Below are 26508 nucleotides of genomic sequence, written 5' to 3' on the forward strand. Positions count from 1 at the left end.
GGTTTTCCACCAAACGCTGCTCGGTGAGTGAAGAGGGGGCGGACAGCCGCTCCGAGAGCTCCCCGCCGGACCCCCTCCACTCCCGCAGGGACCGCCGCCATCGCGCCGCCCCTCCCTCCGCCGCGCGCGGGGCGCCGGGACGGGGCGGTGCCGGCGCCGGGGATTGGCCCACCTCGGTCACGTGCTCAGGGGCAGCCGTTCGCGAGCCGTTCCCGCGAGGCGTGGCCGTTGGGGCGGTCGTTGATTGGCCGCTGTGCGAGGCGTGGCCGTTGGGGCGGTCGCTGATTGGCCGCGGCGCTCGCGGCCCGGCGCGAGGGCAGCACCGCCCACGTGACGCGGGCGCGGGGCCGGAGCGGGCCCGGAGCGGCGGTGGCGGCGGCGGCTGAGTCCCGCCGGCGGTGAGTGAGGGCGGGAGAGCGGGCCCGCGGCCCCGGCACCACGGCCTCGGGCCTCCCCTCAGCCCCGCGGGCCGCGCTGCCATCCCGGGGCCCCGCTCAGCCCTGAGCCCCGCCGGGGCCGCTGTCGCAGGGACAGTGGTGTCCGGGCCTCCGTGCAGCGGGAGATCAGGCGGCCGGAACGCAGCCCCGGCCCGGGAGGCATTGTCCCATCCCAGGAGGTGCAGCCCCAGCCCGGTGTTTGTGCCCCGGGGTCCTGGGCCCGCCTGGCGGGCTCGTTTTGTTTCCCCGGCAGCTGGCTTTCCTTCAGCTCTTACCAATGAAGTGGTGTGGTGTGAGGAGAGAGACCTGCAATGGACTGGAGGGATAGCGGGAGCTTCCAGTGTTGGAGGGAAGGCTGGTACAAGGATTGACTCCTTTCTTTTTTTCTTCTCTCTAATGATTGCAGCAAGTGCTCCCAGCACGGCCCTTTGTCCCTTCCCGAGAAAACTCCAAAAGCAAAGCACTTGTTCTAGTGCCAACATCCTCAGTTACCCTCGGTGAAATCCACCAGTGCAGCCTGGCAGACCTTTCCTAATGCAATGGGAACGATGCCGTGAGGCCTGTTAAGACTTGGCCATAGCCATGACAGAGCCCCACAGGGTTTCGTTCACCACTCTGCATGGGCCCCTGAGCAGCAGCTTCCTCAAGAGGTCTCGCAAGGACGATGCAGAGCAGCCCCCGGAGGCCGAGCCCGCGGCCGCGGCCGTGCGAATCACCCTCACCCTCTTCGAACCCGACCACAAACGCTGCCCGGAGTTCTTCTACCCAGATCTCCTCAAGAACTGTCGAGGGAAAGTAAAAGGGAGTTCTTCAGGTGACAAAGTGAGTGTCTCTGGGGAATCTATGTTGTGGCTGTAGGTCTCAAAGGCTGTCTCAGCATGGCTGTTGTGAGGGTCGGTCTGTGTTTGCTGTGAGGTGATGCACGGTGGGAGGAGGGTGGGTGAACATCCTGCAGGCAGGAGATCTGACCCCTGGCTGAGGTACTTGTTGTCAGACCACACTGTCACTCCAGCCCTGGCTGGAATTTGGTGTTGGGAGAGTGTTGTGCTGGTGGCAGGTGTGGGATGTGATGCTTGTTGAGCTTGGAATGGCTGGATCTAAAGTGAGTTTTGGTACCTGGGCTGCTGGCAGTGATAAGGAGCTGTTTTCCGAAGAGCACCAAAGGAGACATGAATGAAAACTCCTGTAGCATATAAACTTTGAGTTAGGAGTGTTTGTCTATGAAAAGAAAATTACTGGATTCTATTCCTTTTACTGTTTGCCTTCAGGACTGTTAGCAGTTAGTTATGTTTTATACCACTTGATTTTTGTTTTTTTTTTTTTCGAGGGCTGGGAGAAGCAGAGGCAGGTACAAAAATAGCTGGGAGAGCACCCAAACCACTGAGACACTCTCACTGTAATTTGGCTTGGAAAAGGCCTTAAAGCCCATCCCATCCCAACCACCCCCTGCCATGGGCAAGGACACCTTCCACTGTCCCAGGCTGCTCCAAGCCCCATCCAACCTGGCCTTGGGCACTGCCAGGGATCCAGGGGCAGCCACAGCTTCTCTGGGCACCCTGTGCCAGGGCCTGCCCACCTTCCCAGGGAACAATTCCTGCCCAATATCCCATCCATCCCTGCCCTCTGGCAGTGGGAGCCATTCCCTGTGTCCTGTCCCTCCATCCCTTGTCCCCAGTCCCTCTGCAGCTTTCCTGGAGCCCCTTTATGCCCTGGAAGGGGCTTTGAGGTGTCCCTGGAGCCTTCTCTTCTCCAGGTGAGCACCCCCAGCTCTCCCAGCCTGGCTCCAGAGGGGCTCCAGCCCTTGGAGCATCTCCATGGGCTCCCCTGGACTCTCTCCAGCAGCTCCAGCTCCTTGTTGTGATGGGCTCCAGGGCTGGGGCAGCTCTGCAGGTGGGGTCTCACCTGATGGGACAGAATCCCCCCTCCTGCTGCCCACCCTGGGGCTCAGCCCAGCACAGGGGGTGGTTCTGGGTGCTCATGGCTGGGGCAAGTCCAGCTGTCACCCCCCAACACCCCAAATCATTCCCCCAGGGCTGCTCTAAATCCCTTGATCTCCCAGCCTGGATTAATCCTGTCAGTTCCAGGTGCAGCACCAGCATTTGGCTTTGTTGACTCTCCTGAGGTTCCCATGTCCCAGCTCTCCAGCCTGTCCAGGTCCCTCTGGGTGGTCTCCCATCCCTCAGGTGTGTCAGCCACAGCACACAGCTGGGTGGCATCTCCAGACATGCTGAGGGTGCCCTGATCCCACTGTCCATGTCACTAATGAAGATGTTGATCAGCACTGTCCTAAAGGTTAATTTATCTGAGCTTCTGCCCAGCTGCTCCAGTCAGGATGGGTTTAATTCGTGGTGTTTTGGTGGCAGTGTGACAGGATTGACTGACATGGTTTTAACCCTTTTGTTTTTGCAGAAGAAAGACCCAGCTGATCCCTTCAATGATGAGGAAAAGGAAAGGCATAAAGTGGAGGCTCTTGCTAGGAAGTTCGAAGAAAAATATGTAAGTGTTTCTTCTTTAAATGGTGTTATTTTTTAGGCTGGGCAGTGCTGTTCAGCTCTCAGGCAGTGCTTTTAATGCTCACTGGCTCTTCAGTTCCTGTTGTCCCCCAATCCTTTATCCTGGCTGTCATGTGCTGGTTTTTATGTTCTTTTTCTGTCTCAGGGCTGCAAAAATAGTTCAGGTTCATTCTACAATCAGATGAGTCTGATTAAAGTGAGTGACATGAACTAAAGTGAGCAGCAAATCACCTACTGTGATTGATAAAATTGAATTTCCTTAAGCAAAAATTAATTTCTAGCCTTGTTGCTGTGGCAGGATGGAATGTGCCAAGCCCCTGAGAGTGGGGCTGTGATGAGTCCATTGCCCTCAGGACACTGCATGGATCTGTCTTACCTGTTTCTTTTTGTTCTTCCTTTTGCATTATTGCTGTGGTTTTTATACTCTTTGGTACTTGGGGGTAGCAAATTGTGTGTTGTTTTGTGATACAGATTTGGCCCATGGGTCACCCTGACACACTCTGTGTGTTTGATGTCTGTAGTACTAAGTCTGTACCACTGGAGCACTTAGGGAAGAGCAAGCCCTATGGAAGAGAGCCCTGGCAGGAATGTTGGAGGGATGCAGACCCAGTTCAGTGTGGAGTCTGGCTGGCAGTTTTTCATTTGGCTGCACCGTTTTGTTTCTGTCTGGATTTAGCACACCCTGGGAGTAGAGGGTGATGGGAGCCAGCCCTGGTTTGGTTCTGTGGCTTTTCTGTCCTGGAGGCAGTGTTGCTGTCCTGCGTCAGGGGATCTCTGTGGTACTGGGAAAGAGAAGTGATGACAGTGTCCATGTTTCCTTGTTCAGGGTGGCAAGAGGCGCAGGAAGGACCGGATTCAGGATTTGATTGATATGGGGTATGGCTATGATGAGTCCGACTCCTTCATCGACAACTCGGAAGCTGTGAGTGCTGGGGTGTCAGAGTGGCTAAAGGTGGCCTGGGAGGCTGAACCTGGACTGGGAGTGAGCCAGGAGGTTGCCAGGGCCAGGGAATGAGAGCTCCTGGGGCAGCTGCATGGCAGGAGAGGCTGGTAGGCATTCCAGTGTGTTCTTGGGGGAGCACAATCTCCTCAGTTTTGTGCCCAGAGACAGGATGTGAGGAAATGGCTGGAGCTGAGTCAGGGAGCTTTAGGTGGGATATGAGGAAAAGGTTCTTCCCCCAGGGCATGGTCAGGCAGTGGAACAGCTTTCTCAAGGAAGCAGCCACACCACCAAGCCTGTGTGGGCTCAGGAAGCATTTGGACAATGTTCTCAGGGATGCACAGGTCGGGATTGTTGGGGCATTTCTGCAGGGCCTGGAGTTGGACTCAATCCTGGTGGGTCCCTTCCAACTCAGTATATCTTGTGATCCCATGAATCCCACTGCATCTTCCAAGCAGCTGAGCTATGGAATAAAATAACCAAGCCCCCAGTGCCAATGAACTGTTCTCTGTTATTTCCAGTACGATGAGCTGGTTCCTGCCTCTCTCACTACCAAGTATGGAGGGTTTTACATCAACTCAGGAACGCTGCAGTTCCGGCAGGCCTCTGAGTCTGAGGATGACTATGTCAAAGAGAAGAAGAAGAAGTGTCCCAAGGTCAGCAAAGAAGCTTTCTCAATTATTTATTCTGTTACAGAGCTTGCTGCATGAAAGCGTGTTAACATCCATAGTGGGAGAGATTCGTGACTTGGTGTGGACAGAATAGGGATAAGCACTTGAAATCCCATTGTATCCTAAAGTTTCTTAGTCAAATGAAGTGTGCTGACATGGATAAGATTCTGGTGTGGTTACCAGGTTCCCAGAGCAGAGGTGACAGCAGCTCCCTGTCACCCTGGAAGTCACAGCACTATGGGGATGCTGTCAAATGCTGAAGGGAGGATATGCCAGAACCGTGGTGAAGGATGTAGGGGGGTTGGGTTAATGGGTCCTGTGTTTTCACATTCCTGGGAGAGATCCAAGAGTGGCTCTGGGAGTGATGGTAATGCTGTGGGAAACTTTGATTGTGACTTGTTTTTAACCCTCTGCAGAAGCGGAAGTTGAAAGATGGGGGTGAAAAAATAAAGAAGAAGAAGAAGGATGATTCTTATGACAAGGAAAAGAAATCAAAGAAGTCCAAGTTTCCCAAAGCTGGGTAAGAAGGAAAGGAGGGAATTCTTGCTGCTCAGCACTTTGTTTCAGGGTTTCAGGTGACTGCAGTAGGAACCTGTTGCAGTGTGGGGTGGCTCAAATGCAACATTGCAAACAGCAGCAGGAAAAGCCCTGTTGCTTCCAAAGTGGAAAAGAAAAGCAGGGGATGATGAGAGCAGGAGCAGTGTGTGAGCAAAGAGGGACACAGCTGGAGTGGTGTTTTTATAGGCACTGGCAGTGGGAACAGGTATGGAGAGTGGAGAGAAAGATAACAGCTGTTGGGATGAAGCTGTTGAGAGGAAAGGCAGGTGGGAAGGGATTGGGCTCAGGGCTGTACAAATCAGGCTGCAGGGAGGGAGAGGTTACAAGGCAGGCTGTGTTACTGCTCTCTCTGGGCAGTCCTTTGTACTCCTGCCCAAAGTATTTCTTGGATGAGTGCTCAGCTCTTTTATAGCTTTTGGGCTGTAAAATGGACTGGTTTTTCTTTTTGTTCTGAGTCATCTTGTGCTGTAGCTCTGTCCTTGCTTTGGTCTGCCTGGCCTTTCTCTTTCAGTATCTGTATCTGTTGCTTTTCACTCATTTCCAAAGTTTTTTCCTTCTTCCCTTTAAGTATCCTTTGTAATTTATCTTTTCCTGCATGGATCTGCTTTTGGGCACCAGCAACCCATGTATGTGGCATGGTATCATCAATGTGAGATTCCTTCAAAGTGAGCAAGGAAAGGAATTTGCTTTCATGTATTTAACACAGCAGAAAGCTTCACACTAACTCTGAACTGCCTTTGGTTCTGTGGCTTTTCTGTCCTGGAGGCAGTGTTGCTGTCCTGGGTCAGGGTATCTCTGTGGTACTGGGAAAGAAAAGTGATCACAGTGTCCATATCCATGCCTCAGTTCCTTTGGACAGATTGTGCATTTCCCAACTATCCTTGCTGGAATAACAATAATATCATGTAGCTAAATGAAAGCAGAGCTCTGTGGAGGTGGTTTAGGCCCCAGCACCTCTCTGCAGTGAGTCAGGACAACCTTCTCTGAGCTGAGATGAGCAGCCAGAACCTTAAGACTTTTAGAAGCTGTAGAATACTTTTTCTGGTGTAATTGGTTAAGGGGCTAAGACTTTCTAGGAAATTGTGCCTGAAATGAACTGGGGGGGAAGGGACCCTCTCTGCTCCTGGATCTTGTATTCAGTTCCCTTTCCCCCTCTATGCTTTGTTCACAGCTTCACAGCATTAAACGCAAGTAAAGAGAAGAAGAAGAAGAAATACTCTGGAGCTCTCAGTGTCAAGGAGATGCTGAAGAAGTTTCAGAAGGAGAAGGATGCTCAGAAGAAAAAGGATGAGGAGCAGAAAGCGGTGGCTGCTTGCCCAGCAGACCCTGCAGCCCCACGGGAGGCAGAGGCCCTGGCTGACCCTCTGCTGTCTCTCTTTGGCCACGCCAGTGACAGCGAGCTGCTGCAGGCAGCCTCAGCCATGGACTCGCTGAGCGAGCTGGAGCTGGAGCGCCTGCTGAGCGACTCCCCCGAGGGCAGCCCCTGCCCCGAGGCTGAGGAGGGCAGTGACCCTGGCACGGGGCTGGAACAGGACTTCAAGCAGCCCCCAGCCCTCCCTGAGGGGCTGCCAGCCCCCCTGGAGAAACGCATCAAGGAGCTGGCTCAGGTACAGCACTCCTGGGGCAGTGGGGCTGCGGGTGCTCTGCTGGGGGTGCCTGGCAGCACCCGGGGACAGAGCACATTCCAGTTTCTCACATTCACTGGGATCACACCTCGGTGCCACCTGCTTTCCTCTAAGTCATTTCCTTGAAGGCTCAGGTGTCAAGAATGTCCAGGTGCTGGACCTTGTTGGCTACTGAATGTAACACTGGAGATCACACCTGATCAGGATTCCTTCTTTACCCCTCTTGGCAAAGCATGCGCCTGATGCAGGAAGTAATTTCCAAAGTCAGTTTGACATGAATGAACTGAAATGTTCTGGCTGGAGGGCTGGTTTGGACTGGGATAGAGGCAATTTTCCCCACAGTGGCTGTTTTGAATTGTGCTGTAAAGAGAGCTGGTAACCCAGAGGTGTTTTTGTTATTGCTGAGCAGGGAGTGCTCACCCAGTGCCAAAGCCTTTGCTACTACTCACCCCACAGTGCTAGCAAGGGGCCTGGGGGGCAAGAGGAGCTGGGAGGGGACACAGCCAGGACAGCTGATCCCAACAAGGATATCCCAGACCATGCTCAGCATATAAAGCTGGGGGAAGAAGAAGGAAGAGGGGGATGTTTGGAGTGATGACATTTGTTTTCCCAAGGAACATGTAACATGTGATGGAGCCCTGGTGTCCTGGGCATGGCTGAGCACCTGTCTGTCCATGGGAAGTGGGGAATGAATCCCTTGTTTTGCTTTGCTTGGATGGCTTTTGCTTTCTCTGTTACACTGCCTTATCTCAGCCCATGAGTTTTCCCACTTTTACTCTTGTGATTTCCTGCCCCATCCCACCTGGATGAGGGAGCAAGCAACTGTGTGGGCCTGAGTTGCAGTCTGGGGCTAGACCATGGCAAGGAGAAATTCCACCATAATATTTTTAATGTGCTGTGCTGATCAGGACAGTGCAGGGGTGCACAGTGCTCTGTGTGTAAAATAAGAGGGTGCAGCTGGAAAGCATTGCCACTGTTCTGCACTGGGAGAAGGCCTGGAAAGCCCTGTAGGTGGGGCTTGAGGATTTGCTAGAACCCTTTCCATGTCACAGGCAGATCTTTTGCTGAAGCTTGGGTACCACTGGCAATGCAGCAATTTGGCAATTTGAATCCTTTTGCCATTTTTAGCATCTCATTGTTGGGATATCATTTAGGGAGTGGAATATATTAATGTGTAGAAGGATGATCCTGGGTGTTTTCACCAGTAGCTCCTCCTGCAGCTGGACTCCTGGGGGACTCACCCGTCTTCTCCAAAATGTGGTGTGCTTTGAGAAGTTCCAGTCTGCTTTGGAGAAGGAAAACACAGGGTGCTGGTCAGGGATCCCTTCTTGGCATGTCCAAGTGTGCTTTCAGCCTTGTGGTGTGAGGGCTGTCACCATCAGCCTGTCAGCAAGTGCTGGGAGGTTTTGTTCCTGCTGCTGGTGTGGTTTTAAACATTGATTTTAAGTCATAAACATGCCCTTGGAGCTCTGTGGTGGCTCTGCCTCCTGGGGCACTTCAGTTTAGAGCACCTCTTAAGTAGGAGATGCTGAGTAACTCCTGTTATTAGAGATAAGCTGCTCTTAGAGAACTGTTCTGCTGAGTTGTGCAGTGGGGGTGAGCAGATGGGAGGGGAGGAGAAACTGAAGCAAGTATTGCCACAGCTGATAAAGATAATGGGCTCTTGGTGGATGTTTCTGTTTCAGAAAGAACCAAAATAGCTGTTTTTATCTGAGTTAAAGGAGAATATCTTGGAATTTCTACCATACCAGGTTAATTGTTATGGTGCTGTGAAACAGTTTAATAGCAGAGTCCCCACTGATTTTCCTGCTTAGATTTTCTTCCTCCTGTGAAAAACAAGATTCTCTTGTTGCTGGATTGTAGATGTTAAGAAAAGAAACAAACTGAAACCTGTGGCTCAGTTAGGACTTTGGGACATGAACTCAGGTGGGAATGAAGAGGTGCTGAGTCTCTTCATCCCAGAGGTGGGAGCATCTCCTGATTCAAATGGAGCCTCCAGGCATTTCCTCTTCTACTTGAACTGCTTTGACTTTAACCCTCTCCTTCCTAAATACTTTTCCTGTTGAGGACTCTCCTTAGCATTGGGCCTTCTTCTTTGATATCACCTGGTGCTGGCAGGGAGGAATATTCACCCTCTGGCTATAAATTAATTGCTTGCCTGCCTCAACTTTGGAGAGGTAAATAATGGGATTTCAAAATCCTCTCCTTTCCAGAGCAAGGAATCACTAACTCATTGTGGTGCCTTATGCCAATTCCCAGTTTTGTTTCTATCCCCACTCAGAAAAAACTGAAAACTCTTGGCAATTTGCTACTATCTCATTGATCTCTTGGAATTGTTTTCCTGCTGGACATATTTTTCAGGGGTGTGATGTTTTTGGGCAGCACTTTGTGAGCTGCACTCATAGCTCAGGAAGCTTCCTGAACAGGACTTTTTTTTTTTGTTTCCATGGTGTTGACTGGTAATAACACATCCCCTGTGGCTGTGACTCTTCTCTGTTGGAGTCTAACAGAGGAATCTTCACTCCAGAGTGGTAACTCCAGTGCATCTGGAGAGGAGAATGCAGACTGGGAAGGTCACCAGGTGTGCAGGGCCTGGTGTTACCAGCTCAGGGTTGGACTTGAGCTGGGGAGGTGTGAGAGGACAGGGCACCACCTCACTTCTGCTGTGACAGAGTTGATGTAATAAAACTGTGCCTTGTTTTGCAGTAGTTCTGTGGTGGTTTCAAAGACTCTTGGTTGCTTGTGCCAGCTGTGAACTGCTGGTGATTTGTGTTTTTTCCTGACTTCCAGGCTGCCAGAGCTGCTGAGGGAGAAGGCAGACAGAGATTCTTCACTCAGGACATCAACAACATCATACTGGAGTAAGTGCTGCCAGCAGAGAGGTGTGGGAAAGGAGAGCATTAGGCAGAGCATTTTTGATAAATTCAGGAGCAGGTTCTGCAGGAATTGTGGGGCTGTCGTTGTCTTCCAGAATAACATGGAGGTCTCTTAGAAATGGTTTTCAGTTGAAATATGATGAGGTAGGAGAATGCTGGAGGGGATATTTCCAGGCCTCCTGTTCCCAAGATGCTACCTGATATTTATGTGCCTAAATTTGGTCACTTGATCTGTGAGTTTAGCTTGATACCAGTAAATCTGTCCCTGTGAGAGATGTCAGGCATGGTTTTGCTACTTAACCTATGTGTTATGTAGAATTGTTCATAACTGGGATAAGGCTGCTGTGTTCAACTGGTTCTCTGGGAAAACTGGAGGAATTCCATTCCTGCTCTGTGTTTTGAGGCCCCAAATTACAGAGTGCTAGTGTTGCTCAGGCAGCTGCAGATAATGGCTTCATTCTTCTTCCAGAGCCTGGAGAGGGCAGATGAATGCACAGGGCTTTGTGATCAGTGCAATAACACTGACACCCAGCTTTAATTTCATTAAGGTTTATCCAGGCACTTGCAGGGAAGTGCCAAGGGGAGGTTTGGGACTCTGTTTCCCTCTCATTTCCAGGGCTAATTACCACCTTCCGGCATTCCAGTGCTGGCTGCACAAACAGTCCTTGTCTGATGTCAGACTGATCACTTCAGCCTCTTTCAGAGGAGGTTTAGACAGATTTGTAGAATTTTGCTGTACAATATGTATCAGAGCAACCCTAGATGTGAATATAGATGGGGAGAAGAATGTGGGATGTTGGTGGGTGAGAGGATGGACATTCTCCCCCCCCCTGTGCTGGGCTGAGCCCCAGGGTGGGCAGCAGGAGGGGGGATTCTGCCCCATCAAGTGGGACCCCACCTGCAGAGCTGCCCCAGCCCTAGGGCCTAGCACAGCAAGGAGCTGGAGCTGCTGGAGAGAGTCCAGGGGAGCCCATGGAGATGCTCCAAGGGCTGGAGCCCCTCTGGAGCCAGGCTGGGAGAGCTGGGGGTGCTCACCTGGAGAAGAGAAGGCTCCAGGGACACCTCAGAGCCCCTTCCAGGACATAAAGGGGCTCCAGGAGAGCTGCAGAGGGACTGGGGACAAGGGATGGAGGGACAGGACAGAGGGAATGGCTCCCACTGCCAGAGGGCAGGGCTGGATGGGATATTGGGCAGGAATTGTTCCCTGGGAGGGTGGGCAGGCCCTGGCACAGGGTGCCCAGAGCAGCTGTGGCTGCCCCTGGATCCCTGGCAGTGCCCAGGGCCAGGCTGGATGGGGCTGGAACAGCCTGGGACAGTGGAAGGTGTCCCTGCCCACGGCAGGGGATGGAACAAAATGGGCTTTAGGGTCCCTTCCAATTCAAAGCATTCTGTGAGTGATTATGGTGATGATTAATCACTTGGCTTTTTTTGCATTTTCTGACACCAAGAGGTGTGAAAAAGCCAGGCTCCTAATTTCTAAGTGTGTAGATGTGTTTGGCACACACTGATCTCTCTCATCTACTCATTTGGAAGCTGAAACCCAAGGGATAAAGTTTGATTTTGTATTGTCCTGAATTCCACTGCCACAACCCCTGACATAACCAGTGTGCTCTTCCCATTGCACTGCCTGATCCTCCTGCCTGCAGCTGCCAGATGAGACTGCTGACTTGCATTTGTTCCTTCTCCAGCTACTCCCAGACCAGATTCAAAGCACGGCTCGGGATAAAATCTGTTGATTGTAGAATGCAGAGAGCCTTCACCAAGGCAGCTTGCCCTGTGCTTTGTGCCAGTGTCCCTGCCTGCAGCTGCCCTCAGGGTGCTGTAACCTGTGTTTTCCCCGCAGCATCGAGCTGCAGACGCGGGAGCTGAGCAGCCAGGTGCGCTCGGGGGTCTACGCCCACCTGGCCGCCTTCTTCCCCTGCAGCAAGGACACCCTGCTGAAGAGAGCCCGCAGGCTCTACCTCTACGAGCAGGTGAGGCAAGTGGCCTGTGTGTGGCTGCTGTCCCCAAACAGGCTGTGGCCTGCCCTGGGGATGTTCCCATGTCCCAGCCGTGTGGAGCTTCAGGCTGTTGTGTGCTCGCTGCAGGGTGGCCGACTGAAGGAGCCTCTGCAGAAGCTGAAGGAAGCCATTGGAAGGGCCATGCCAGAGCAGGTGGCCAAGTACCAGGAGGAATGCCAAGCCCACACTCAGGCCAAGTTTGCCAAGTAAGCTCCTGGGTTGCTCAATCCCCATCTGTAGCTTTTCCCAGCATGCCTGGAGGCTCCTCTCAAAGTTTGCCACCTCTTAGGCTAAATTTGCTGGTGGGCATTGATTGGCCTAATTAAGCTGTGTGTGTTCTTTGTGCTGTGGTAATGCCACCTACAGCAGCACTGATGGGACCAGAGCTTGGCTGAAGGGTTTTGCATGTGCAGGCATGTCCTTAGGAACATGGCAGCCTGGGAACAGTCAGGTTGGATTAGTCCCATCATCTCTATTACAAAATATTGGGAGGTTTCTTAGCCTTGAGCCCATAGCTCAGCTTGCATCCTAAGCCAGAGATTGCTGATATTGAGATCTCTGTCCAGTGCCATTCAGAGATACTTAATCCTTCCCTTGAACTTGCAGGACAATCACTTCCACATTTTCTGTCTCCATTTTAGGATGCTGGAAGAGGACAAGGACAAAGAGCAGCGAGTTTGTTCTGATGATGATGAGGATGAAGAAAAGGGAGGGAAGCGCGTGGCGGGCCCGCGGAAGAAATTCCAGTGGAATGAGGAAATCAGGTTTGAATAACTCAGATATTAAGCAAACTCATGGCCTATCTTACTCTTTGCAGTTGGCAGTGAAGCAGTTTGGTGTCTGTGTCTTGTTTACAGAGCAGTGCTGTTCTCCTGTAGGAACAGTCAGCTTGGAGGTTCATGGCACATGGTGCTGCCACTACTGCATTTGTTACATCTCACCCTGAAACTGATTTCAGACCCAGGCTAGCCCTGAGAGAGATGCTGAAAAGCCTCTGTACAGAGTCCAAAAGAGAGAGTCAGGTCTTTGGGAACAGAAGAGATTCAGCTGAATTGCTGACATCCTACAGCCCAGACTCTTGACATGCCCAGGCTCTGGTTGTTGAAGTTGTTGGGTTTTGCTGCCCATGGCACTCAGGGGGCTGACAGAGAAGGGAGTGCTGAGAACAGGGGAGAGTGACAAAGAGTAAAAAGAAAATCAGTCCTGCTGTCTTTTTCTTCTTATTCTGGAACAAGTAGATGCTGCTGATCCATGTAGGACATAGTCAGCTTTGCTTCCTGCCTTCTCCTTGCTGAGAGGTTCAGTTCTGTGGTTGTTACAGGTGCTTGTGGCTCTGGCACTGATTTGCTACCTCAGCTGTTTCAGGAGTTTACACTGGGAAGGACTAACAAGACTTTTCTCCCTGGTGCATCCATGCGTGTGCACAGAGCAAGGAATGTGCTTTTCCCTTCCCCTTTCCTGAGGAGGCAGTGCAGGGTTGTATTAGCAAGAGCCAGATGTGTCTTGGTGTATTTATCCAGCCTGCATAAAGAGAATGATCTCCAAGTGGGAAAGGTCAATCTGCATAACTGTATCTAAAATCTTCCTGTTCCTCAGGGAGCTGCTTTGCCACTTGGTGAAGATTAAGTTGGATGGTTATTACCTTGACAAGAATAAGGCTCAGTCTCTAGAGGATTATGTGAAGATCTTCCTAGAAGGAGAGGTGAAGCACCTTTGGCCAAAAGGCTGGATGCAGGCCAGGTGAGCAAGACTCAAGGGATTCCTTGTCCCAAGGGACCTGGGAAGGTCATTAGTCCTGCCCTTGCTCAGGGAATGGCTGGCTTCAGAGTTAGATCAGAGTGCTCAGGGCTTTGGCATGTGGAATTTTGGAAATTCCCAAGAATAGAGATTATCACAGCATCTCTGGGTTGATACCTTGATATCCTGTTCTGCTACTTGATCACTCTTCATTAAATCTTTTCTCCTTATTTCCAGTAAGAATTCCCCTTGCTGCACTGAACTGAATATTCCCTGCTTTTGTTTTTTGCTGTGCACCTTTGAGAAAGGTCTGGCTCCATCTTGTTCCTGTCCCCACCACTCTTTAGGTAGTGGAAAACCACTATTAGACTCCTCCTGGGTCTTCCCCTTTTCCAGGTTGAGCAAACCCAGTTCCCTCCACCTCTCCTTGGCTGTCATGTGTTCCTGTTCCTCAGGATGTCTCCAGTTTGTTGGCATCTCTTTAGTGTTGTGGGGACCCTGAAACTGGATCTGTGTCCAGATGTGTCCTCCCAGGTGCTGAGCAGGGGATAGTTTGCTCTCAAAGGACACCTTTGCAGCAGTGGCTTCCCTTCAGCTTGCCCCCCAGGAGCCCCAGGCCCTCTCCTGAGGGCTGCTGCCCAGGGTTGTTCCATCCCAGCTGCAGGACTTGGTGCTGGATTTCACTGAGCTTCACAAGGTTTGTGTTGGTTCCTTTCTCCTGCCTGGGAAGGGCCCTGTGAATGGCAGCCCTGCCCTCCAGCATATTCTCCCCCCTCCCTCTGTCCCTTTTCACAAAATCCCTGAGTGCAGCCAGGACTGGAAATGGCAGTGCTCAGTAGCCTTGGTGCTGTGTTGATGTCAGACAGGTGCCACTGGCAGGTAGAGCTGGCACTGAGGTCAGGCCCACGGGCCAGTCTGTGCTTCCTTGGCTCTGATTACAAAAGATCACTTTAGAATCACAAAGGATACATTTTTCAGACACTTTGGGAAGTCTTCTCTGGTGTATTCCAAAAAGAAGGCAAAGTAGAAAAGTTTTAATGGCTTATTAGAGGCAGTAGGATTTGGTGTGATTTCTGTACCCTCACTGCTGTTTCCTGCTCTTTCCCACACTCCATCATCCCTGCCCTTGAGCTGGCAGTGGCAGAGAGCCACACAAATGCCAGACTTCCTCTGCTGGGAGTCTCATCACCTTCTGGCCTGCTTTGTTTTGCTCAGTACTTTTAAAGAAAGGACAACTCTGCAGTCTTATTCTGGAGTCTTTCAGGTTCCTTCCAACCCAGGCTGTTCCTTGATCTGTCTCTTTGCATTTCACAAGCTGGGCAGTGCTGTCTTCTCTGCTGAATTTGCTTTCTGGCTGTTGGGGGATAAAGGAAGATGTTCCTAAGAGCAATAAGTGGCACATCACAGATCCACTTGGAAAAGTCTGTGGCTGTTTGTTGCAGCTGCATGTGCACAGGAAGCTCAGTGCTGTGGTTGTAGTGTGGTGGTGCAGGAGCTGAAAGATGCCTTAGGAGGTGGAGGAAGATTCCTGCTTAGTTAATTAAGAGATACCCAGCCTGAGAGGCTCAGCTTGCCAAGTTTTAAAAACTTTTCTTTGATGGATAAGGAATTAAAATCTTCAAGTTTGTTGGTGGAACTGTTGTTGGACACTCAGGTGTTCACCCAGGACTCGCTGTAGGAGGCACTTCCAGTGGAATTAAGTACAGTAAGTAATGTCTCAATAAAAGTGAATTTCCTGGTAGCTTTCCAATGGCCCAAGGACAATGGTTTCTCCTGCTGGAACTTGGGAGTTGGACTTGATCTTTCTGGATCCCATCCAACTCAAGATATTGTCTGACTTGGTTTAAAGACACAAATAGAGTGAAAGCCACAGGGAGGGATTGGTGGCTTGAGGAAAATTGCAACAATTTTATGGATAAGTCAGCTTGATTCACTGTCATCATGATCTGAGAAGTTCATCTGTAAGAGGAACTTGAAGGTAGACAGAGCAGCAATTTCATGGATGAGTTAGAGAGGCCCTGCAATGAGTCTGTTTCCTCCATTAACACTAAGAGATGATTAACATAAGCTTGCTTTTTAGGAGACAAGTGATGGCAAAAGTCTGTAGACACCATCCAGGAATTCTAGAATTCTAGCACGTTCCATGTGCCAGTACTGAAGGAATGTTTGTAACTCCTCCCTGACATGTAAGAGGGCAGCTGAGTGGCAGCAGTGGTTTGGGTCAGAGAGTGTTTGTGGGAGACTCTGGTTTAGCCTCAGTAGTGCAGGGCTTTGGATGAAGCTCAGTCTATTGGCTGTGCTCAGTCAGTCCTTCCAGAAAGGGCTGTGATGGACAGAGTCACCCCAGCTCTTGGCTGGGGACAAAGGCAGCACAGACCCTTCTCTCCTTCATTGCTGTGTGAGAGGCAAGGGAAAGGAACTTCCTCCCTGGAAGCTGAAGAGCTCTTGGCTGATCTCTGGCAGCAGGAAGCCCTGAGTGATGATCCTGTCTCTGCAGTTGGCTTTTTAAGCTGGCATAGCTTTTTCCTTAGGCATTTTCCAACCACTGCCTCCATGGCCTTTCCAGTGCCTCCAGGCATTGCTCCCCAGAGAGAGAATTGTGTGGGGCAGCTCAGGATGATCTTCCTGGAAAAGGGCTGAATATTGGTTTGCTCTCTCTGGCTTCAGTTTCAGCAAGTCCCCTGCTGTACTGTGCAGCTTTGTCTCCAGTGATCCCAGCTGCTCTACTGGGTCTTGCTGGATATCACTTCTCATTGCTCTCTTCCCTTCTTAGGACACTGTTTAAGGAGAGCAGGCGTGTACACGGACACCTCACATCAGTCCTGTGAGTATCACAGCATTCCTTTGGAGTGAAAACTGGTGCTCTCCATTCCCTGGGGCCTGGGGGGATCATGCAGCAGCACCTGAGCTTGCTTGGCTCCCCCCACCTGCATCAGTGCTGCTTCCTTTGGGGAGGTCTTGGCAGAGCAGCTGTTTGTGTGGGACATCTCCCAACACTTTCCTGAGTGTTTTAGACTTCAGTAGTGCTTTAGACTTCAGTAAGCTCAAAAATAAGAACTTTAAAAGAACTGGTTCAAGAGCCTGGAGTCAGGCCTCTGTGCTGGGCCTGGAGGCTCAGGGAGGTAAAGTAGAGTGTGATTACTGCAGCCTGTTCAGCTGGTCCTTGCTGGATTCCCTCTTTCTTGTTGCCTGGTTCCAGGAGGGTCACAATGAGCTCACACTAGTGAAGGTGGGTGCAACAGGCTGGCAAATCAAAAGCCATCAGAATCCAGCTGGGCAGGGACTTTAGTCCAGAGGGTCTCATGGATCTTGCTGGTGGTTGATAATAGATGAGGACATGGATTTAGGCTGGTGTCAGTTTGGCAGACAGTCCTGTTCTTGGCACTGGATGAGTGAGGGGAAGTGTGATAGGGTGTAAGTCATCCTTCCCTCAGCCACACCACTCAGCAGCTCATGGATGTCTTGTACCAGAGATTGCATCTGACCAGATCTATTCTCTGGGAGTTTGGCAGATGCTTTTCCATCCTTGGATTCTTCTGGGAACCCAAAAGAAAGGTGTAACTTCTGCAGAACAGTCTCTGTGCCAGTTTCTCTCTGGGTGTTGCTGTAGGAGGGCAGCAGTGGGGTCCTGCAGCTGATGCAGGGTGTGTGTGTGTGAGTATTTGTGTGAGTGTTTCACTGCTCTGCTGCCAATCCAAGACTCTGCTCCACTCTTAATCTGCTCCCTGTGTGGGAGTTGGGGCTTCCAAGAGCAGCAAACAAATGTGGTTTTGAATCCTAGCAACCCAAGATGCTGCCTCTGTTCCCTGCAAAGACTCAGTGGATCATCACTAACAGGGCCCAGGTGTGCTCCCCTGCTGGCTCCTTCCCTGGGGGCACTCACTGAGCCATGTTTCTCTTGTCTTTCTCCAAACAGGGCAAAGAAGAAAGTTATAGCTCCTACTAAGGTGAAAGTAAAGGTGAGTTCTGTTTTATGGTTCTCATGGTATGTGCAAAAGTCAAGTGACTGCCATCCTGAGCTATGTGTTTGAGCTTTGTATATGCACATCAGCTACTCTGAAATGGCTCTGTTCAGCATTTGACTTGGAAAAAACAACTGGAACAGCAGCTAAAAGTGATAGCAGTGGCAGCTGGGAGGGAAGTGGGGCCTCATGGGCACAGAATATTTGTATCATGCCTTTTATCCCCAAATTGTGAACCTTCCCTGCCCTTTTCAGCAGTAAACCCTGTCTCTTCTGATTGTGCCTTCTCCTGTGCTGTTATTGCAGGACTCTTCCTGCAAGCCAGACAAGAAGCTGTCAGTGTCTGTCCCTTCCCTGCACACGAGCAGCACCTTGGCAATGTCTTCAGAGTCCCAGGGAGGAGCCCTGGGCATCAGTGCCCAGACCAGGGAACTCTTGTCCCTTGGGACAGCCCAGGCTGCCAGCAGCACTGCCACTCCTGCCACCTTCAAGGATGACTCCTTGGATGAGGACTTGATTCACAACCCCACCTCTTCCCTGGAAGCAGTGTCCAAGGAGCTGGCTGTGCTGAACAGCAGGGCAGCAGCAAGCCCTGACTTTACTCTTCCTGCAGCTCCAAAAGCTCCACCAGAGAAGATCCCAACTCTTACATCCTCAGAGGAGAAGAGGACATTTCCAAAGCCCAACCCTTCCCCTGCATCCTCCTCTGGTTCTCTCCAGTCTCCTCTAAACTTCCTAGCTGAGCAGGCCCTGGCATTGGGCCAGTCTTCTCAAGACAAGAAGACAGAGAACTCGAATTACAAAGAGCATTCCTGCCAAGCCTCCCCCAGCAAAATCCTTTCTGATGCCCACCAGGCTAAACAGAAGCACCACAGCCTGGTCAGGCCAGGGCACGGGCCCCCGGGCTCGGCGCCGGTGCCGGGCTCTCAGGTGAAGGTGTTCCACCCTGGTGCTCAGCTCCAGAAACCCTTCACCTCCCCAGCTCCCTTTGTCAAACTGCAGACCCCCAAATCCTCCACCCCTCTGCCCCAGCGCTCCCTCCTCCAGCAGGTCAAGTCATCAACCAAAGCTCAGAGCTTCCATTCCTCCACGACCCCAAGCAGCAGCCAAAACTCCAGCAGCTCCCACAAGAGCCAAGGCTTGTCCTCATCCTCTCTCAGCTACGCCGGGAAGCACTCGAGCGCCTCTGGCTCTTCAGGACAATCTTACAAATCACCTTTTGTCGCTGGCTCCCTCTCCAAGCACGGGGCTTCTTCCAGCAGCTCCTCCTCTGGAGCTTCTGCCAACCAGGGCAGCTCCTCTGGGACTTTGCTGCCCGGTGTTCCAGCCCCTTCCCCGGGCTCGGCCGCCCGCCCCGCCTCCAGCTCCTCGCTGAAGAAAACTCCCGTGTCCCAGAAGCTCACCCTGGTGGCCCCTCCTGGGGGCTCCAATGGGGATTCCAGTGGGGGCACCCAGGGGGTGGCCAAGCTGCTGACCTCGTCCCTAAAGCCAGCTGTGGTCAGCAGCACCGCAGCCTCTACCTCTGTGCCGGTAAGGGGCTGTGCTGGGAGCTCACACTGCCCTGAGGGGCACTTCAAAAGCCTTGCTGGGGTTCTTGAGTGGCTGGATTTTAGACTGGGATGTTGTGGCCTTTGTCCTGGGCTTGCCCTCCAGAATTCCAGCTTATATTTTCAGTTTAAATAATCACTAAGCTGGGTACTGTGCTGCCTTCCAAAGGGCATTATTGCCCAGGCTATGTCATGGTCCTGCCCTGGCTCTGCGAGTTATGGAGACAGTAGGGCTCCCATCTGGATTAAGAGATAGTGCAGGAAGGTAATTTATTACAAGAGTTAAAATTCATTGCATAAACTAAAATTAAAATGATGGATTTGTCATTAATTAGATCTTAGCTTTCTTTAAATTAGTCCAAGTAATTTTAGTATTATTGACTCTTTTGTCATGGCTGGCCCATAGAATAAATGACCTGTGGCTAAAGAACCATGGAATTACCCAGGTTGGAAAAGTCCTCTAAGATCATGGAGTTCAACTACGCCCCCAGCACTGCCAAGGCCCCCTCTAACCCATGTCCCCAAGTGCCACATCCACATGGCTTTTAAATCCCCCCAGGGATGGGGACTCCAGCACTGCCCTGGGCAGCTGTGCCAGTGCCTGACCACCCATCCTGTGAAGAATTTTCCCCAATATTTATTGGGATACAACATTTCAGGAAGAACTTTTGGCTTGTCAGTACAGACTTGTGTTATTACAATATTGTATTACTTTGCAGTATAAGGGGCTTGTTTTTTATCTATAGCAAAAAAGTAATAGTTCCTATTATATATATGTCCTAAATGTTGCATTCATTTGTTGTTGGCTGCTCATCCCTGCCTTCCTTTGTGCCCCATGGAAAGAACTGAGAAACAGGAGGAGTGTATTTAATTGGAAAGCATGTACTGCTCAACTTATGTAGCTTGTCTGTTCCTGAGATAGAGAGCTGGGAAGCACTTCCAGGTGGTGCCTGTCTCCATGAGACAGATCCTAAATAACATGCTGGGGTGCCTTGGGTGTCAGACCTCAGTGCCTGGAGTTGTCAGCAGTGTGTGCTGCCATAAGTGAGTAGGAAGCACACCCCTGGAACTCACAGGCAGTGTGGAAATTTTTCCTGTGCTGCCATAAATGAGTAGGAAGCACACCCCTGGAACTCACAGGCAGTGTGGAAATTTTTCCTCTGCCTAATGGAGGCACAATTCCACAGCAAGGGAGTCATGAAGGCAAGTCCAGTGTGGCCACATTCAAAAGAGCTGCCTTGTCAATGTCCATCTGCAGATGGCCTCAAGTGTTGGCATCTCTTGGGCTCTGGCTGGGAGGGTTCTTTTTCCGAGGGGGAATTCTGGAGCATTCCATGTTTTGCAGATCTGTGAGTGTGAATGATGCTGTTCTTGGTTCTCCCTCTCCTGACTGACCTTTTCTGTTGCTTTGCAGAAAGGAACTAGTGGAGCTGTGCTGCTAACGAGTTCTTCCTCCTTAAGTGTACTGGCTCCATCCTACAAGTCCAACAACCCAAAGCTGCCAGCTGCCCTGAGCTCCACCCCATTAGGTATTATCTCTCCTATTCATTCTTTCCCTCTCCATGTCATCTCCTTCAGTTCAGACTCCTCCCCCAAAGCAGGAGTTTCCAAGGATGCAATAGTTACAGGACCTGCTCCAGGGACTTTCCACCACGGCCTTGGGCACAGTGAGTATCCTGAGTCTCTGTGTGTCACCTGTGCCTGTGCTGTCACATCAGTGCTCTGCTGGGCTGGCCCAATGCACCCCAGCCCATCTCTCTGCCTGTTGCTTCATGCTGTGGTCCCTGCTTTTGTATCTCCAGCAGTTGCATTTGGAGAACCTTGGGCATATCCCTAAAGCTGGCCTAGAAATGCCAATAACTGCAATCCAGCCTCTGCTAACTGCTGCAGCTCTGCTCATTTCTGTCCTGGATGTGTATTTGTTCCTTTTTTCCCTCTCCTCTCTTTGTTTTTCTCTCTAGGTCTTCTGGCTGGTTTGCACTCCAGCCCCCACCATGCAGCGCCACTCCCACATTCTGCCCTGTCCACTCATTTACCACAGAGTTTGCCAGGTAACTTGTCAGATGCTCATGTTTGTCTTCTCTTCAGTCTCCCTCTGTCTCAGCAGATCCTTCCTTCAGGGCTGGAGCCACAGGGGTTGTCCATGTTTCCCAGCTCTGGGGTTGTCACTAAAGCCCCTCTGAGGTACAGAGTGAGGGACTGGGAGCAGCCTGGGCAGGTGGAAGCTGTCCCTGCCCATGGCATGGGATGGAACAGGATGGGCTTTCATGTCCCTTCCAACCCAAACCATTCCATTATTAGGAAGAAATTCTTGGCTGTGAGGGAGGTGAAGCCCTGGCACAGCTGTGGCTGCCCCTGGAGGTTCCCAAGCCCAGGACTTGGGGTGTTGGAAGGTGTCTCTGGCCATGACAGGGATGGAATGGGATGGGATGGACTTTAAGGTCCCTTCCAATCAAACCAATTCTGGGATCCTGTGATTTCTGGAATGATGAGTCCTCAGTGCTTACAGCAGGTGTTGGTTCCTGGAGATACTCAGAGTTATCCTGCCAGGATGAAAGCTGTGCCTGTTTGTGCACAGCCTGCCAGGATTGCCCTGGAATGAATATTCCAGCTCTGTGGAGTTTTGTTCCTGGTGACCTACATAAAATGTGTCAGACCAGACTGTCTTGTGTCTGTGCACTGAGTTAATTGCCAGCATCTCCTTCATGACAAGTTTGTAGTGTAAATGCAGATTGCTTCTCTTGCTGCTCACAATGTGAGGATTTGGCAGTTAAGCCTGTTCCTGCCCCAGTTCGATGCCTGCAGAACTGATGCATAAAACAAGAATTTTCCTAAGAAGAGAAGTAAGGAAAACTGAAATTCAGTGCCAGCAGATTGTGCTTCCCTGCTTCAGGGAGCTGCTTACTCCCCTGGTAACTCCTATTTCTGCTTTCTCAGGTGTGGTCTTTAGCACTTTGGTGCAGTTCAGTGCCATTATCTTAATGGCACTCCTGTTGGGATGGTCTTCCTGAGCTAAATGAGGCTGATTTAGGAGTTCTAGCCTGGTCCTGTGGCTGTGTGCATGATAACCATGTAGCTTTCTGGAGGAGCCATAGAATTAAAGGCCCCTTGACTGCTGAGCACAGTGCTTGTTTGCTGAAGAAGGAATAGTGCATCGTGCACTCATGAAAATGCAAAGAATTGGTTGGGTTTGCTTCCCTTGCTGAAGTGTGAGATGGGCTGAGCCATGCTGGTGTGGTAGAGCTGGAGAAGGTCCTAGCAGTGCTCAGTGGTGTGACAGACCCTTTCTGTTTGTAAATCACACTTCTGAAATGAGATCAGGGGCTGCACCTTGAACATGGCTTGTGGAATATATTCCATGTCACTGAGGAGCAGCTCTTTGGCCCTTTAGTTGGGGGAATTCAGAGTGATCACTGTTGTTCATAGGGCTTATAACAGAAAAAATTTTTGATGGACTCTTCAGCAGGATGTAGGACCAGAAGGTAAAAGACCATAAATGAAGGAAAACTGACCATGGATACAGCTTCAGCAAGGACTTGGTGTTTTCACTTAAAGATTGGAGTTGGAGCCTGATGCTGCCATCTCTGGAACATTCCCAATTCTGGAGTTTTGTAGAAGAGCACAGTAGATGTTGAAGTGACCCCCATAACCTCAAAATAAATTCCTGTGTTTTGTGGAACAAGCTGTGTTTGGCTGTGCCAACATCTGCCCACAGCTGCATTGCTGTGTCTGAACATGGGAGGTTGCTGCAAATGCAAAGGAATGTTGGTGCCTTAAATAAAAGTGCTTTTATGTCCACGTTCATCCAAAAGCCTCTGAGCAATGAGCATCCATCCAGTGCTTGCCTGTGTGTGGTCAGTGCTGCTGTTGCTGGTGGAGGTGCCTTGTGCTGGGGCTGGGAATGTGGAAATGGGGTGTGCTGGGCTGAGCTCTTGCATGCAAGGAGCTGTTCTTGGCCTGCAGGAGAAGCTGCTGCTGCACTGCTGGGTGCCACTGCTGCTTAGCTGCACATCTCAGTGCTCCCATTTGTTCATCACAGTCTGAGGTAGTTTCAATTGCTCCTGGGAAACTTTTGCTTCCTTAAACTTCCTTCCTTTTTCTCTCTTCAGTGTATTTTCTCTTTTCCTCTGCATCTATTCCTTTCTGTTCCATCAGTGGTGAGATTCCTATGGATCCTGTTGCTATCAGTGGGCACCTAAAGCCTTCATTTAGAAAGCACCTAATCAAAGAATTTAAAAAAGAATTCATAAACCTGCTAGAGCCCTACCTGAAAGGAGTTGGTAGGTGAGGGGTTGGCATCTCCCACACAACCAGTGACAGGGCAAGAGGAAACAGCCTGAAACTGTGCCAGGGGAAGTTCAGGTTGGACATCTGGAGGAGTTTCTACATGGAAAGGGTGGTCAGGTATTGGCAGGGGCTGCCCAGGGGGGTTTGGAGCCCCCATCCCTGGAGGTGTCCAAGGAAGGCCTGGACATGGCACTCAGTCCTCTGGGCTGGGAATAGGTCACAGGTCTTGGAAAAAGCCTCAGTTGATTCTGTGATTACAACAGCAGAAATGTACAACAGGGGACTTCCAACCACACCTTGTACTTTGGGATTCCTGGAGGGGGAGTTGTGGCAGGGTGGATTTAGAGAAGGACACAGGCTAAGGAATTCCCTGGCAGCTGGAATTGTGCTGTGGGGTTCTGCTGGGAGCCCACAGGGGACCCTCAGTGCTTCCCTTGTCCCTTCCCCAGAGGCTGGGCTGCTCCCAGTGGAGAGGTGTCTCCAAGCACATCCTGTTCTTCCTCAGTCCCTCTGTGCAGAGGCCTGGCTGTCCCATCTGCCCAGCCTGCATGGGCTGGTGCTGAGCCCTCCCCAGCTGGTTTTGTTTTCTTGCAGATGCTGCTCAGCTCCACGGCAAAGGGTCCAATGCACAGCAGCGCAAGTTGTGACACCTGCAAGGAGGGGAGCCCCAGCACCCATAGGATAAAACCCAGAGGAACAGGTCATGGACTTTGGATACCAGCTGTGTCTTTTGATTTCTTTTTTTCTTTTTTTTTTTTTTCCTACTTCTTTTTTATTTTACAATAACTGGAGAGACTGAACTGCACCGAGGAACTCATTGGGGCATCTGCTCAGAGGCTTTTGGAGCTGAGCCCTACACACGGGGCCAGCTTGAGCCATGCCCTGATGAGAGGAGCCTTTTGTAGCACTGTTTTATTGCTGCTGCCCTTCCTGCATTCCCTGGCACTGGCAGGAGCTGGAACTCACAGGGAGGCTCAGTGGATTCCCACCCACCTGTGTCTGTAGCTGCCAAGTACCTCCAAGTCCAGTTACCTCCTTGGTTTCCCTGTGGAGGGTATGAAAGGTGCTTCTTTCTTCTGCTTTGGATTTACTTGGATAATTCTAGCACTGCCAGTGCTTTCTTGAAGACATTGGAGTAACTTTCCAGTTGTACTATAAAACTGTGCTACACTTAATTGGAGGATTTAACATTTCCTGTGTGGTGAATCTGAGGAACCACCTAATGTTCCCCTCTGGAGGAAAAGGAAGATTCTTTAGAGATTAAGGACATTTTTAGATGCAGTCATCGACTTTTAGAATTCTCCTTCTTTTGAGATTTTGGATTTTTTCCCTCCAAAGGGATGCTTTTTTCCTGCTCAGTTTTATCCTCATTGCCATTGAATGCATTGGATTGAATGGGACACTTCTTAGTATGTCACATAGATTGGGAGACATAATTCCAGTGCCTTTTATGGTGGAGCAAGAATGGACTAGTGACACACATTTCAGCCCTATTTTGTGTGCTCCTCAACCCTTTTTTAATCATTCTGTATTTAAAATGTATTCTGGTTTATTTAATAGAGCTTTTTATGGTTGCACATCAGAAAAACAAAAAAAAAAAAAAAAAGAGAAAAAAAAGAAAAGCTGCACTGTCTGGACTTCAGTGGTGACCTGGTGACTGGCACAGTCCCAAATCCAGCAGGAGCACCAGTTCTCATCCCAGCATGTGCAGGCGGGTTCCAGGCCCTCCCCTAAAGCCATTCTTTCCTAGGGTTGTGAGTTAGGATCAATTTGGTGGGCAGAGGGAATGAGTGAGATGAACCAAGGTCCTGTCCAATGAATTCCAGAGAAAAGCACTGCTCTCCTCAATGGTACCTGCACCAGGATCATGTGCTCAGCACAGCTGCAGGAACAGGGACCATCTACAATTGGGGGGTGTCTTTTCTTGTTCATTTTTTAAATTTTTAGACTTAAATACTCCCCCTGCACACCCTCTTTCAGGCTGAGGCTCCACCTGAGCTTTCTGAGGTTTGGTTTCCTGCTCTGCCCAGTCTGTCTCCTCTCAGGCCCTCCACAGCCACGTCCCAGTTGTGCAGTGGTAGTGCTGATCCACATAGAATTTATTGGTATTCCCAGGAAAAGCTTGTAGCTTCCTCCTTGAGCTTTGGGGAAGGATGCTGACCCCAGGATACCAGCAGATGTCTGCTTTAGTTTCCTCTGGTTTTTGTTAAGATCTGAGAAAAGACTGTTTTCAATTTGAGCTGATACTGCCCTAAATCAGTGAGTTGATTGTACTTCAAATCAATGGATGCAGCTCAGATTTCAAGTCTGTTTACAGAAAATACCTAGGTTGTAGCAAAAGAGCCAAAGACAGAATTCATGTGGGTAAAATAAAGCACAGCATTTCCTGGTGGACTCTGAGCAGTGGTTCCTGCTGAAGGCCTCATCCTGAGGGGTGCTTGGCACCTTCCCCTGGGAGCTGCAGGCTTGGGACACCTGGCAGGACAGGGGCTCTCAGCCAGTGACTCGAGGTACTGGTTCTCCTCCCTCTCTCTGCTTTCACTTGAATGCTTCTGCTGGGATCCCCATGTGTGGCCAGAGCAGAATGCCCTCCTTCTAGGAATTTAGTGAAGCCTCTTGCCTCAGGGAAATGTTTATATGGTGGAAGTTCTGTGGGATATTTTTTCTTTACATGCTATAATGAGTGAGTGAGTGGTGTGGAGCAGAGTGGCAGCAAGGCAGGCCCAGGCAGAGCAGCTGATGGGGAGCCAGGTTGGCACCTCTGCCTTGGTGAGGCAACTTGCAGTGCTTCCAGGATGGAATGGGGAGGGATAGGCTCCCATGGCACTTACCTGGGGATGGCAGTTCCTTTTTGGGTGTAAAAGCTGCAGTTTACTATTCTATTTTTTTTTTAATGTGTGTTGGCACTGTCTTGCTGAAGATGGTGGGGGTGATATGAAAGCTGTTAATCTTGTACAGAACAACTCAATAAATTGTTTCAAACTTTCCAAAATGCTTTTTTCCTCCCATCTCCTTACCTCTAGTTCCCTGACTGTTTCCAAGAATTTCTGTTGCAGTTTGGATGCTCCTCTGTGTCTGGAGTGAGTAAGGAATTACTGACTGTTTTAAAGTCTCCTGTATGGTGAGGGAATGGCTGCTGTTACAGCTGTTGCAGGGGTAGGAATGTTTGTTGTCATTCCCTGTGCTCCTGCTGGTGCTTGAAGTTGGCCTCTGCTGGAAAGGACTTGTGGGGCTCAGTCCCTTGAGCACCAGTGCTTCCTTCATTCACAAAGGTGAAATAGTGAGCCAGGAGGGATGAGCAAGGAATGCTTATGACTGCTTTTGTGGACATCAGAGCTCCCTGGGGTTTGGGTAT

General features: G+C 50.6%; 1 protein-coding gene across 9 annotated transcripts; it reads left to right on the forward strand.

Moving 5' to 3' along the window:
- The first annotated feature begins 288 nt into the window (after positions 1-288).
- UBN1 (ubinuclein 1) lies at positions 289-26146 on the forward strand. Of its 9 annotated transcripts, XM_079321049.1 has the most exons (18): positions 313-398; positions 844-1259; positions 2847-2933; positions 3777-3872; positions 4412-4546; positions 4978-5081; positions 6291-6726; positions 9535-9605; positions 11464-11593; positions 11708-11826; positions 12262-12384; positions 13217-13360; positions 16131-16181; positions 17274-17316; positions 17626-18849; positions 20281-20533; positions 20828-20917; positions 23748-26146. In XM_079321049.1, the coding sequence occupies exons 2-18, from the start codon at positions 1020-1022 to the stop codon at positions 23798-23800; spliced, it is 3399 nt and encodes a 1132-aa protein (XP_079177175.1). In that variant the 5' UTR covers positions 313-398; positions 844-1019; the 3' UTR covers positions 23801-26146. The 9 variants fall into 9 exon arrangements, with proteins under 9 accessions (XP_079177180.1, XP_079177175.1, XP_079177182.1 ...); XM_079321054.1 differs by lacking the exon at positions 13217-13360 and having other exon boundaries at positions 289-398; XM_079321052.1 differs by lacking the exon at positions 20828-20917 and having other exon boundaries at positions 316-398.
- Positions 26147-26508: the final 362 nt, after the last annotated feature.

The sequence above is a fragment of the Erithacus rubecula genome, assembly GCF_903797595.1.
Source record: "Erithacus rubecula genome assembly, chromosome: 17".
Classification (NCBI taxonomy): Eukaryota; Metazoa; Chordata; class Aves; order Passeriformes; family Muscicapidae; genus Erithacus; species Erithacus rubecula.